The sequence below is a fragment of the Triturus cristatus genome, chromosome 4_1, assembly GCF_964204655.1.
Source record: "Triturus cristatus chromosome 4_1, aTriCri1.1, whole genome shotgun sequence".
Lineage (NCBI taxonomy): Eukaryota > Metazoa > Chordata > Amphibia > Caudata > Salamandridae > Triturus > Triturus cristatus.
Window position 1 is genome coordinate 1,234,275,696 of NC_140585.1, and position 13,283 is coordinate 1,234,288,978.

Genomic DNA, 13,283 nt, shown 5'->3' on the forward strand with positions numbered 1-13,283 from the left:
AAGAAGGGTTATAAAACAGACACTGGATGGTCTCAAAAAGAAATAGTAAGCAATATGCAAAAGGAAGGAATTTAGCAACTTGAATACATCATTCACCTCTACCTAATGTGAGCATACGATCCAGATTGACAAAATGCAGTGTACCAGCCTAAGCTGTGGCTTGCCTATCTGCCACCTTCTCTGAACTAGTGGCTTCTCTACAAACATACCAACAGGTCCTCTCTGGCCAGTGAACAGGACACTCTGATTTGTGCCGTCCATGTTCGCAATGCTGATGTTGTCCCCATCTGTCCAGTAAAGCTTCCTGTGGATGATAGAATTATGTGTGTTAGTTACATGAATTAAGGTACAAACTGTGATTAGGTCCAAGTCAGCAACCAAAACAAATGGAATGCCCGGTCTATGCCTTCGAATGCAAGCAATCGATAGCCCATATATTCTTCGAATGCCCGGTCTATGCAGCTCCTCGGGCCAAATGGCTCAAACAAATTTGCCGTAACATGTCAATACGGGTTGGTTCCGAGGCCCTAAGACTTCTCAAATCGGACACAAGTCAACCAATTGTTATAGCTGTATCAAAATTCTTGGGCTGGGTATGGTTTTTGAGGGCTAAACAAATCTCAGTGGGAGGCCCCTCTAATGATCTGTTCTGATGGCTTAGAAATTAACTATGATATTTTATTCTACTTACGTTGTAGGTTTTAAACGTTGTTTTTAATCAGATGTTATCTTGGTGTACGTTTTAATGTGTTTTTTTTATATATGATAATGTCTTTTATGATGAAATATTTCGAAATAAAGACTTCTTGAACTTGACAAATTCCAATCGGTTTTTAATTGGAGTTAAAGACAGATCTATGCCACAGTGATGTGGGAAAAGTCAACCATAATAAATATAAATACTATTCTAAATAAGGAAGTTTACTGTCCCTTACAGAGAGCAGTTCAGGTTTCCCCCTTTATGATTGCATGACCCTGGGAAGCTGGAGTCACAGGGTCCATACATCATTAACAATTCTGTACATCTAAGGCTTATTTCTATCACTTTAGACACAAAGGGCTTTTCATAACAGTCAAGCTTCAATAACTGTTTACGATTAGAAATGTTAAATTAGATGTTATGCATTTTCAGCAGTGGGCCCCTGAAAATAGTTTGCAGATATTTAGAACCAATAGTCGCAGAGTCTTCACTGCAACTGAATGCACCAGTAGAACCTTATAAATCTTTTACAAAAGGCACCCTGAAACAAACTTTTCAGGATATTCAGCATTTCTATTGGTGATTAATATAGATCTAAGACTTGTCACCCTGTTGTTAGTGATTTCTCATCTGGAAAGTCTAATCACATTTACCAATTTAACTTTTTGTTCAAAACAATGTTCAATTGAAATTAATTCAACCAAAAAGTCATTCATTAAAATGGTTAGAAATGCATCGAAAGGGGAAACTTAAAAGGAAGCAGTAAGTTTTTAAAACAACAAATGGTAATACTGGTTGTAAAAAAGTGCCCCTTTTCTACGTGGTCATTCCCACTTTTTGCCTGGCATTAGATGCAATTTGAAAATGAAACAAAGGAAGATCCCCCTGCCACTAATGTCCAAAAGCTGAATATCTCACACATATATATATATATATATATATATATATATATATATATATATATATATATATATATATATATATATCTCAACAATTTTTCTCCCAGGTTGAAAGAAAAAACAGGGTCGCACTCCAGCGAGTTGTAGTAATCCTTGATACTTTATTCAAAAATCATCCACAGGTTCCGAGATGCAAAAGAGAAACCAACGCGTTTCGTCAGCGTCCGCTGACTTGCTCACGGTTAAATCTCTCATTCAAATCAAGTGTTTTTAAACAAACTAAAGACAGGAAGTTATCATACCCTCCTTTCCTGTCATGTGCGGGGTGGTTGAGAAGCCCCGGATTTCTGGGAAATGTAGTCCCGTTAATTAACCAACATTTACTTGTGAAATCATCTGGATTTTAAACGAAAGGCTGAATATTAACATAACGATAAAATAATTGCAATGCCAATGTTGCGCAACATTATTTTGATTCAAAAATAAAGTAATTTTCCATGGCTCGTTAGAGTCCCATGTTTCAATGACACAATCACATTGTAAATAAATGCCCTCTAATGGGTCGACATTGCTCTGTGCCCTCTGGTGGGCCTACATCTTAGAAACAGGGCTGCAAAATTAGGCCATAATATTCATTATAAATTTCAAAAAAAATTTGCACAAAATAACCATGTATACAGGTATATAACAGTGTTATTGAGAACAATCAATATATTTGTGTTGCTGTCTAAAGATGTATATACAGTTCTTCAGACTGGTTCAGACCGAATGGGGTCATGCTTCTGAAGTTGATAATATGTTGTGACTCCTTTTGTCTTAGTAGTCTCTCCCGATTCCCTCCTCGTGTGTTGATTGGTACAGTTTCTATTCCAAAAAACTTTAATGACTTCCAATTGCTGTTGTGGTGTGTTTCCATATGCTTCGCTACCGCGTTATTTTTGTCCTTGTTTTTGGTAGCCCTCGTGTGTTCCAAAATTCTTTTCTTTAATTCACAGATGGTACTTCCCACATATTTTAATTTACAGGGGCATTCAATGATGTAAACAGTGTATTGGCTCTTACAAGATATTAGTTGTTTGATTTTCCAAGTTTTTTTGTTTGCCATTGTGATCTCACTTAAGGGTTTAGCAATTTGGCACACCTTACAGTTTTGACATTTGATGAAGCCAGTTTTCTTTAGCCACGTTGTTTGTGCTTTATTTGATTTAAAATGACTATGCACCAATCTGTCTTTTAAATTTGGAGCTCTCCTGTAAGTTATTGTTGGGTGAGGTCCCATTATTTTTCCCACAGTCCCATCCAGTTGTAGTATTTTCCAATTTTTTTGGATTATATTCACAATCTCTTTAGATTCCAAAGTGTAATCCAAAATTAGTTTTATTGGTTCATCCATAGTTTCTGAATCGTTGGTTTGTGTCAAACACTCCTCCCGGGTTTTCTGATTGGCTTTATTCCAGCACTGTTTTACTGTGTTTTTATTGTATTTTCTCTTAAGGAATCTGTTGATTGTGCCTGCGCTTTGTTTCTTCCATTCTTCCTCCTCACTGCACAATCTACGAAGGCGGAGAAATTCTCCGTAGGGTATGCTTGACACCAGAGAGGGCTGGTGGAAGCTCGTTGCTTCGAGGGTGGCGTTTGTTGCTGTGCTTTTGCAGTACAAGGTTGATTCCAAACGGCCATTCTTCACGTATATTGTAGCATCCAAAAAGTTGATCTTATCCTTATTGGTTTCATATGTGAATTTCAAGCTCGCGACACTGTTGTTGAGGATTTCAAAATATTCACTGAATTCCTTCTCATTTCCGTTCCTTTTTATCAATAAATCATCGATAAATCTTGTCCATTTAATGATTTTGTTTGTGTGTCGCTCATATTGTTTGTTCCATGCCACCTCTCGCTCCCACCAGCCCATTACTAGGCAAGCATAGCTTGGGCTAAAAGAAAAACCCATGGCTGCCCCGTTCTTTTGACGATAAAGGTCATCTCCAAAAAGAAAAATGTTGCAAGTGAGACAGGAAAGAATCATGTCACATAACATATCGTTATGGTCTTTGAAATGAATATTTCTTTCTTGCAGGAAAAATTTAATGGCTTTCAAGCCTAGATCATTATCAATGTTCGTATACAAGGCAATTACATCCATTGTTATTAACAGGAAATTGTTTTGCCAGGTCACATCACGCAAATTGTTTAAGAGATCAGTGGTGTCTCGAATATAGGACTTTAGTTTCACTACATGTGGGATCAAGAAATGATCGATGTAATTAGCCATGGGTTCAAAAAGGGATCCTTTTGCCGATAAAATCGGTCTTCCTGGTGGTGTCTTGCAGTCTTTGTGTATCTTCGGGAGAAAATACATGGTCGCAAGTTTGGGGAAATCCACTGATAGATATTTCCGTTCTTCTTCATCTATCAGGTGTTTTGCTGTCCACAGGTTTAAATTTTTTTCCATTTCCAACTGGTATGACATGGTGGGGTTTGCCCTTAGTTTCTCATATATATATATATATATATATATATTAGGACCTATTATCCATAGGAAATTCTCAACATTTTTGTTCCAATAACTTTGGCGCCGGATGACGAATCTTCGTGAAATTTTCAGAACTGGTGGGGCGTTCCGGTCAGCTCCTATCCCGAAAGTTTGGGGGTGATTCATCATGCTAGGGCCGAGAAAAAAGGGGGGTCCCAAAACGCGTTTTCTCCATGTTTTTTCCCATAGGAAACTTTGGAACAGGCTACAGCCCGAACTGCTGAACGGAATTACACCAAATTTTGCAAAAAAGTAGCCCTTGGTTCAGAAAGAGACCTTTTTTTAAAATGGTGTAAATCTGTTCAGTAGTTCCTGAGGCATTCAAAACAGGTCAAAAAATCAATTTCCCATAGGAAACTTTAGACACAGTTATAGCAAAAACTGCTGAACGGAATTACACCAAATTTGGCCACAAGCTACTGCTTGGCTCAGAAAGCGACCTTAAAAAAAATGGTGTAAATGCGTTCAGTAGAGAAATTAAGAAATAAAGATAGTGATATCTATGGCCGCAGTGGATCCGCGCACCCTCCCGACCACGAGCTTCATGCTAATTGGCTGTCAACACTCCAAACCAGGAAGTGTTGGCAGCCATCGTGTGCCTCGGCCGAGGCACAAGAAAACAGAAAAAACAAATGCGCAAAACAGGAAAAGGGGGCAGGGTAGAAACACCCTGAACCCCTAGGCCTGCTCAGGGGGTCCCAGAAGGACCCCAGGGCCAAAAAATGCATTTTTTTTCTAAATCGCGGGATGCGCAGAGGATACGGATGAAAATAAAAAAAAACACGCGCAGGAGCAAGCGCCAGGAGGGCCAGGTCCCGGGGGCAGTTGAAAAAAAAGTGAGGGGATGCCCCAATCTCCCCCCACACTTGCCCCGGGGACCGCCACCTCCCCGGAGCTTGATGAAATAGGTACGGGGGAGCACGCAACCCCCTCGACTGCCACCTTATTCAGAATAGGGGGTCAGTCATGGACCCAGAGTCCTGGGGATGCTTTGCAGTAAGTGGGAGGGGGGCCAATGATGGCCCTGTGGACGGCCACCCCCCAGGGCCGGCTCCTGCAGTGTCCCAGGGTGCCCACCCCCAGGACACTTCTGTTTGCAATGACAGGGCGGGAGCAAAGCAGAATTGCTCTACCATAAGGGGAGCTGCATGTCAGCAGCTCCAATTGGGGAAAAGCAATGCCTGCTTCCCGCAGGACGCAGGGAGCCGGCGGGACCATGGGGGGATTGGGGTCCCCAACGAATAGGGCCGGCCCCGGGGATGGGGTTCTCGGGGCCAGAAGTGGCCCAGGAGGGGGGCCACGCAGCCCCCCTCCCCTAAAAGAACAAGTTACTTACCTTCGGTAACGATGTATCTGTAAGAAACATTAGTTAGTTAGATTCCTCACCTTAGAATATCCCCAGGCGTCAGACTGGATCCTGAAGATTTTTCGTCAGCAATACCCCTTGCGCGTCGCTAGGCGTCGTCTGCGGCTCCGCGTCCGGCGTCGTGCGCCGGAATGACGTCGGAGTACTTAGACGCCGCCCTCGCGCGCTGATGTCCGTTCTTGTACATAGCTTTCCGCGCCAGGAACGCAGAGCCATGCAAAGACCGACACTGGTGCCAAAAATAAAATCTAGGGGCCTGAAAAGGATAACCTTAACCCTAGATGTCAGTTCGCAGAACGGGGAGGATGGATGGATCGGTGAGGAATCTAACTAACTAATGTTTCTTACAGATACATCGTTACCAAAGGTAAGTAACTTGTTCATCTGAAAGAAACACGTTAGTTAGATTCCTCACCTTAGAATAGATACCCAAGCAATTCCATCCCCGGTGGTGGGTCTGCGAACCAAGATCACACCAGAAAGTCCTGGAGGACAGAACGGCCAAAGAAGCCATCCCTTCGGACTTGGCTGTCAAGGCAATAATGCCTGGCAAACGTGTGTAGCGAAGCCCACGTCGCCGCCTGACAGATGTCCTGCAAAGGGACACCCCGTCCCAAAGCAGTAGTAGCCGCTGTGGCCCGAGTAGAATGGGCGCGCAGCCCAACAGGAGGGTCCTTTTTTGCCAAGGAATAACAAATTTTGATGCACAAAACGACCAACCGAGAGATGGTCCGTTTGTGCACAGCTTTCCCCTTCTTAGCACCCACGTATCCAACGAAAAGTTGGTCGTCCACCCGGAACTGCTTAGTGCGGTCCAGATAAAAGGAGAGCGCACGTTTTGGGTCCAGACGGTGGAGCTTCTCTTCCTCTTTGGAAGGATGCGGAGGCGGAAAGAAGGTGGGCAAGGTGACAGACTGCCCAAGATGAAATGGAGTCACCACTTTCGGAAGAAAGGAGGGACGAGGCCGAAGGACAACCTTGTCCGGATGAACAGAGAGAAAAGGAGGCTTTGAAGATAAAGCCTGGAGCTCACTCACCCGTCTAGCCGAGGTGATGGCTACCAGAAAAGCAGTCTTAAGCGTCAGCAGACGAAGAGGACAATTATGAAGAGGCTCAAAGGGAGCGCACATTAGAAATGTGAGAACAAGATTCAAGTCCCACTGAGGCATTACAAAAAGGACAGGAGGGAACGTGTGAGTAATGCCTTTCAGAAAGCGTGTAACTACAGGGGACTTGAAAAGAGAAGGCTGATCAGGAAGCCGCAAGAAGGCAGAGATGGCAGCAAGATAACCTTTCAGGGTGCCCAGGACAGAGCCCTGCCGGGCCAAAGAAAGAAGAAACAGTAGAACCTCAGAAAGAGGGGCGGAAAGGGGATCCACAGCCTTTGCTGTGCACCATGCCACAAATTTGTTCCACCGGCAGGCGTATACCGTCTTTGGGGAGGGACGCCTGGCAGCCAGAATGATATCACAGACTTCAGGAGGCAAGTCAAATGGCATCAACTGCCGCCGCTCAATCTTCACGCATGGAGGTGGAGGCTGGACAGGTTCGGGTGGAGGACCGTCCCCTGCTGCTGCGACAGAAGATCCTCCCGAAGGGGCAGACGTATCGGAGGATCGGTCAACATACTGAGTAGCTCGGGATACCAGTACCTTCGTGCCCAATCCGGAGCCACCAAGATGACTTGGGCCCGGTCGTGCCTGATCTTCTTCAGCACTCTGGGCAGAAGTGGTATAGGCGGAAAGGCGTACAACAGACCGCAACTCCACTCGTGACGAAAAGCGTCGCCGAGCGAGTGCCGCCTTGGAAATTCCAACGCGCAGAACTGCTGACATTGCGCGTTCTCTTCGGTGGCGAATAGATCTAACCAAGGCTCTCCCCATTGCTGAAAGAGACCTTGCGCCACTTCGGAGTTCAGACGCCATTCGTGATCCATCATGCACCGGCGGCTGAGTTCGTCTGCTCTGGCGTTCAGAGAGCCCGCCAGATGTTGAACCACTAGGGTGACGCCCTGGTGTTCCAGCCATGTCCAGAGGCGCAGAGCCTCCTGACAAAGGGTCCACGACCCCACCCCGCCCTGTTTGTTGCAGTACCACATGGCGGTGGTGTTGTCCGTGAACACCTGCACGACACTTCCCCTGACAGAGGGAAGGAAGGCTTTCAGTGCAAGTCGGATCGCTCTCAACTCCAACAGGTTGATGTGGAGACGAGACTCCGCCGGAGACCAGAGGCCTCTGATCTCCGCCTCTCCCATATGGCCACCCCATCCCAGGAGGGACGCATCCGTCACTACAACATGCTCCGGTTGGGGAAGGGAGAGGCTCTTGCCCTTGACCCAATCGCGGTCCGTGAGCCACCACTGCAACTGCTGTGCAGTGCCCTCCGAGATCAAGACATGGTCGGACAGGTTGCCGTGATGCTGGGCCCACTGAAACTTCAGGTCCCACTGCAGAGCCCGCATGCGCCGCCTGGCGTGATGCACTAGTAGGATGCAGGAGGCCATCAGCCCCAGAAGCCGCAACACTAGCCTGACCGAAACCCAGGATAGAGGCCGAAAGATGGGAATCGGGGCCTGTATATCCCGGACCCGCTGTTCCGGTGGATGGACCCGGAACTGCGCCGAATCGAGAACCGCTCCGATGAAGAGGAGCTTCTGAGAGGGACTCAGGTGTGACTTCGGCACGTTGATGGAAAATCCCAGCAAATGCAGGAGATCCGCCGTAGTCTGGAGGTGGGAGACGACTGTCTGGGGCGAGCTCGCCTTCAACAACCAGTCGTCGAGATAGGGGAAGACTGGAACCCCTGATCTGCGCAGATGAGCTGCGACCACCGCCATCACTTTCGTGAACACCCGAGGGGCACTGGTGAGGCCGAAGGGGAGCACGGTAAACTGAAAGTGCTCTTGGCCCACCGTGAACCGCAGGTAACGCCGGCAGGACGGGGATGTGGAAATATGCGTCCTGCAAGTCCAACGCTACCATCCAGTCTCCGGGGTCTAGGGCAGCTAGAACCTGAGCCAAAGTTAACATCTTGAACCTTTCCTTCCGGAGGAAGGCATTGACGTTCCGGAGGTCCAAGATAGGGCGTAGGCCCCCTTTGCCCTTCTTGGGAACCAGAAAGTAGTGGGAATAACAACCACGACCTACTTCTGGGCTCGGAACGCGCTCGACGGCCCCCTTGGCCAAGAGGGCCGAAACTTCCTCGTGGAGAAGATTCAAATGATCCCCCTCGATACGGTGGTGCTGTGGTGGCATGGCTGGAGGGGTCGTCTCGAAGGGGAGGGAGTAGCCCCTTCGGACGATTTGCAGCACCCACCTGTCCGATGTGATGGACCGCCAGTGGAGCAGGTGATGGCGAACTCTGCCGCCCACTGGCGTGGAATGGGCCTGAAAGCTCGGACTAGGAAGGCTTTGAGGCGGATGCTGCCGGGGTGGATGTGGGCTGACCTCGTCGTCCTCCAGAACCGCCTCGGCGGAAACCACGTCCGCGACCGCGCGCAGGTTGGTTCTGCAGCTGGTGGTTAGGCGCACGTGAGGAGGCACCCCTTCCTTGGCTACGAAAGGGGCGAATGGCGGAAGTTTGCGACCGCGGGGCCGAGAGGCCCAAGGACTTGGCCGTAGCCCGGGAGTCCTTAAAGCGATTCAGCGCACCGTCCGCTTTCTCGCCAAAGAGGCGAGTGCCATCAAAGGGCATGTCCATGAGAGTGCTCTGGACATCGCCCGAAAATGACGTGGACCGCAGCCAGGCGTGACGTCGAAGCGCCACTGTGGTAGAAATGGCCCTACCCAGCGAGTCCGTAGTGTCAAGTCCACATCGGATAGCATGTCGCGCTGCATCCCTCCCATCGGCCAGAGCCTGGGTAAGTCGTGTCTGGACCTCCTCCGGACACAGGGGCAGCACGTCCTCCACCGCATCCCACAGAGAGTGGGAATAACGGTCCAAGAGACAGGCGGTGTTCAAAGCCCGCTGGCCCAAACTAAGGGAGGAGAACAGCTTCTTGCCAAACTGTTCTAGTCTCTTGGAATCCCGGTCCGGCGGGGCGGTCGGGAAGGAGGATTGGGAGGTAGAGGCCTGGATAACCAGGCTCTCAGGGGTAGGGTGTTGGGACAGAAAACTGGGGTCGCCCGGAGCAGGGCGGTGGCGCCTGGCGACGTTCCTGTCCACAGGAGGAACTGTGGAGGGCTTGGATCAGGTGCCCTGCAGAACGTCAATGAGGGCCTCATTGAATTGCAGCAGAGGCTCAGTGGAGCTTGCTGCAGACTGAAGCACCTCAGTAAGGACGTTAGTCCTCACAGCCACGGCAGGCAGCTCGAGCCCAAGGGCTGCGGCCGCCTTGCGCAGCACCACAGAGAAAGCAGCGCCCTCCTCCGAAGCCACAGTCGGAGGAGAGACGAATCCAGTGTCTGGAGAGGTATCAAGGCCACTGGCCTCCCCCAGTTCATCTGCCCAGTCCTGTGACATTTGAGCCTGAAGGGCCATAGGATCCTCGGATCCCTCCCAGTTTTCCCCATCATCCGATTCCTGGTATACAGGAGGAAGGAACGGAGCCGGGCGATAGACATAATGTGTCTCTAGCGGCGCCGAACGCGGCGTCCATCGACGCCGTACCGGCGCCGGGCCCGGAGTGGGGCTGAACTGGGGCTCGACGCCGAGCGGAGTCGACGTCGGCGGTGGTACCGGTGTCGACGCCGGCAGAGTAGGCGTTACGAGGTCGACCGGCGTCGGCGGGGACTCGGGAACGGGTCCCTCGGGCGCTTGCGGCGTCGAGGGCGGAGCCGTCAACGGCGCCGGGGCCGGAGCCACCGGCAGGCAAGGCAGCCCAGTCGGGTCCGCGGGGCCCGAAGGCGCGCCAGCGGGCGTCGACGGCGGAGCCAGGCTCCTCATGGCCGAGAGGAAGGCACTGACTTCCGCCGGCGTTGCGTCAGTCCCAGGGACCGGAGGGTATGGGGACTTGCGCGGCGCCTGCGGCTCCGCCGGAGCCGCGGGGGTGGAACCACCCTGACCCTCGGCCGAGTCGCGCGACCGGCGAGGGGAGTCCGAAGAGCGGTGTCGCCTCTTGGACTTCTTGGAATGCTTCGACTTACCCGAAGACTTGGATCCCGACGACCGATGGTGACGTTGGCTGCGGCTCCGCGACCGATCCTTGGACCTCCTCCTGGACCGGGTTCGAGAGGCGCACGGAGCCGAGTGGCGAATCTCGAGAAGCTTACGGGACCGCTCCCGTCTAGCCTTCGAGGTCAGGGCCTTGCAGTCCGAGCACGACTCCGCGTCGTGGTGAGGCCCAAGCAGTAAAGGCACTGGCGGTGATGGTCCGTAACCGACATCAAGCGGCTACAGTCAGCACAGGCTTTAAAACCAGGCATCCTACCGGCACCGGAGTCGAGACAAGATCAAAAAAGTTAGTCAAAAATTGACTAAAGGGGTAGCTCTCCCGGATCTGCGCTTACTGGCGCGGAAAAAAGAAGAACTGACGTCAGCGCGCGAGGGCGGCGTCTAAGTACTCCGACGACGTCATTCCGGCGCACGATGCAGACGACGGACGCGGAGCCGCAGACGACGCCTAGTGACGCGCAAGGGGTATTGCTGACGAAAAATCTTCCGGATCCAGTCTGACGCCTGGGGATATTCTAAGGTGAGGAATCTAACTAACGTGTTTCTTTCAGATACCTTTTTTTTTTTTTTTTTAAAAAGGCAGGCCAGCCCCGGGGGATGGGATCCCTGGGCCAATAGAGGCCCTAGGAGGGGGGTCACGCAGCCCTCCTCCATAATTAAAAAAATAATGAAAAAAATTGGGCCACGCCCTGAGGGATAGGGTCCCCGGGGCCGGAATTGGCCACGGGAGGGGGGCCCATGCGGCCCCATTCCCGTAACATTTTTAAATTTTTTTTTTTTAAATGGGGCCAGGCCCTGGGGGATGGGGTCCCCAGGGCCCATAAAATTGAAAAGGAAGGGGGGCCACACAAACCCCCTTCTTTAAAAAAAATTAAACTAAAAAAAGACTGGCATCGCGCGCCCCCTCCCTGCAGCACTCTGCAAACGAGTCCCCTGGCGCGTTGTAAGATGGGGAAGTAATTCCTCTTTAATACTGGGGATCCCTGGGGGCCAACTAGCCCACCAGGAACCTCCAGTATGCGCCAGGGAGCTGCGTCGCAGAGAGGTGTTTAGAGGCCACGCCCCTTTTTACATCTCTCTGCAACGCAGCTCTGTGGCGTTACTGGAGGTAAGTGGTGGGCTAGTTGGAACCCAGGGACCCTCAGGATTCAAGGGAACTTAATCCCCCAACTTAAAACGTGCCACAGGACACCTTTGCACAGTGGTAAAGGGAGGGGGTGGGGCCAGAGTTGATGTGTGGAAACACACCTTGTGGCGCGTTTTAAGTTGGGTAATTAAGTCCCCTTCAATCCTGAGGGCCCCTGGGGGCCAACTAGGCCACCAGGTACCTCCAGTAAGCGCCACTGGGCTTCGTTGCAGAGAGGTGGTCTAGGCCATGCCCCTTTTTACACCTCTGTACAACGCAGCTCTGTGGCGCTTACTGGAGGTCCCTGGTGGGCTAGTTCAACCCACGGGACCCTCAGGATTCAAGGGGACTTAATCTTCAAACGGCCACAGGGCGTGTTTCTGTACCTCTTGACCCTGCTATGGGACCTGCCCAGACTCCACGGCTGATGCTTAACCCAACTTAGAGCCCTGCACTACAGTTGTCGCTAGTCCCCCAAGCGTCTGTGCTGATGCCACCGTAAGAATTCATTACTTTACCAGGCAGAAGAAATTCAACACAACCTCAACAAAAGTCGGGCCATCTACTATCAGTTCAACCTCGCTCTAACTAAGATGAAACTTTTTGCCCAGAGCACTCCACATAGGTTTTGCTGCTGATTTTCAGCACAATCACTATGATGATGGGGATAAAGTATGCCACTATTATAACAAGGAAAATTTGTTTATGGACCTTAAAGGCACCACTGGGGCCAAGTCAGTGGGCGTCGTCCTCGTTAGCTCTGCACGGCTGTTCGGTCCTTCTTATCTTCTTTTGTTGTGGTTTCTAATCTGAGGGAGCAAGATTCAGGGTGCCCTCTAAATACAAAATTTAGGGGCTTTACAGGTAGGTAAAGGTCAGGGACCAATGGGTCCCTTCCCTGAGGTGGGTACACCCCTATTCTGCCACTCTCCTGTGAGAGGGGGGCAGGAGCCTGTCCTTAGTTGGCTGGGTCTCCCCATCCTCAAGACGGCGGGGACTCGAGGTTGTGCTTCACCTCGCCTTCCCCACCTGAGGGGTGGAGTTGGCAGAGGTGGGCACACCTCCCTTCCTCACTTGTTTTTCACGCCGGTTCTCCCGCCCAAAGTGGGGAGTAGAACCAATGGGGACCAGTTGCTGAAAGCAGCAAATGGTCTGGAGAGGCTCACAAAGTCACAGACTTTGAAGCTTCTCCTCCGTGAACCCTGCCCATCCTGCACTAGGAGCGTTGGCACCTCGTCCCAGGATGTGCATTGTTTCAGGCCCGAGAGCAGCAGGCTCTCGACCCAGGGGTCCAGAAACATGTCTGGTGGTGGCGGCCTACGCAGCCACTCAGTCAGGTCACTAGAAGTTAGTCGAATTTCAGGGGGCATCACTAAGATGCCCTCCGTCATGCATTTTACATTAAATCCCACAATGGCATCAGTGTGGGTTTAATGTGCTGAGAAGTTTGATACCAAACTTCCCAGTCTTCAGTGTAGCCATCATGGTGTTGTGGAGTTCATAATGACAAACACCCAGCACCATATACACTTAATGGCAACACTGCA

At 50.4% G+C, this 13,283-nt stretch overlaps 1 protein-coding gene across 2 annotated transcripts in view; it reads right to left on the bottom strand.

Moving 5' to 3' along the window:
* The window catches only part of LRP1 (LDL receptor related protein 1), a 1,298,976-nt gene that overhangs the window by 785,926 nt on the left and 499,767 nt on the right, over nt 1–13,283 (bottom strand). For both annotated transcript variants that reach the window (XM_085654639.1, XM_085654638.1), the window contains exon 31: nt 210–304. In XM_085654639.1, coding sequence (XP_085510765.1) covers nt 210–304 — 95 coding nt within the window. The remainder of the gene's footprint in view (nt 1–209; nt 305–13,283) is intronic.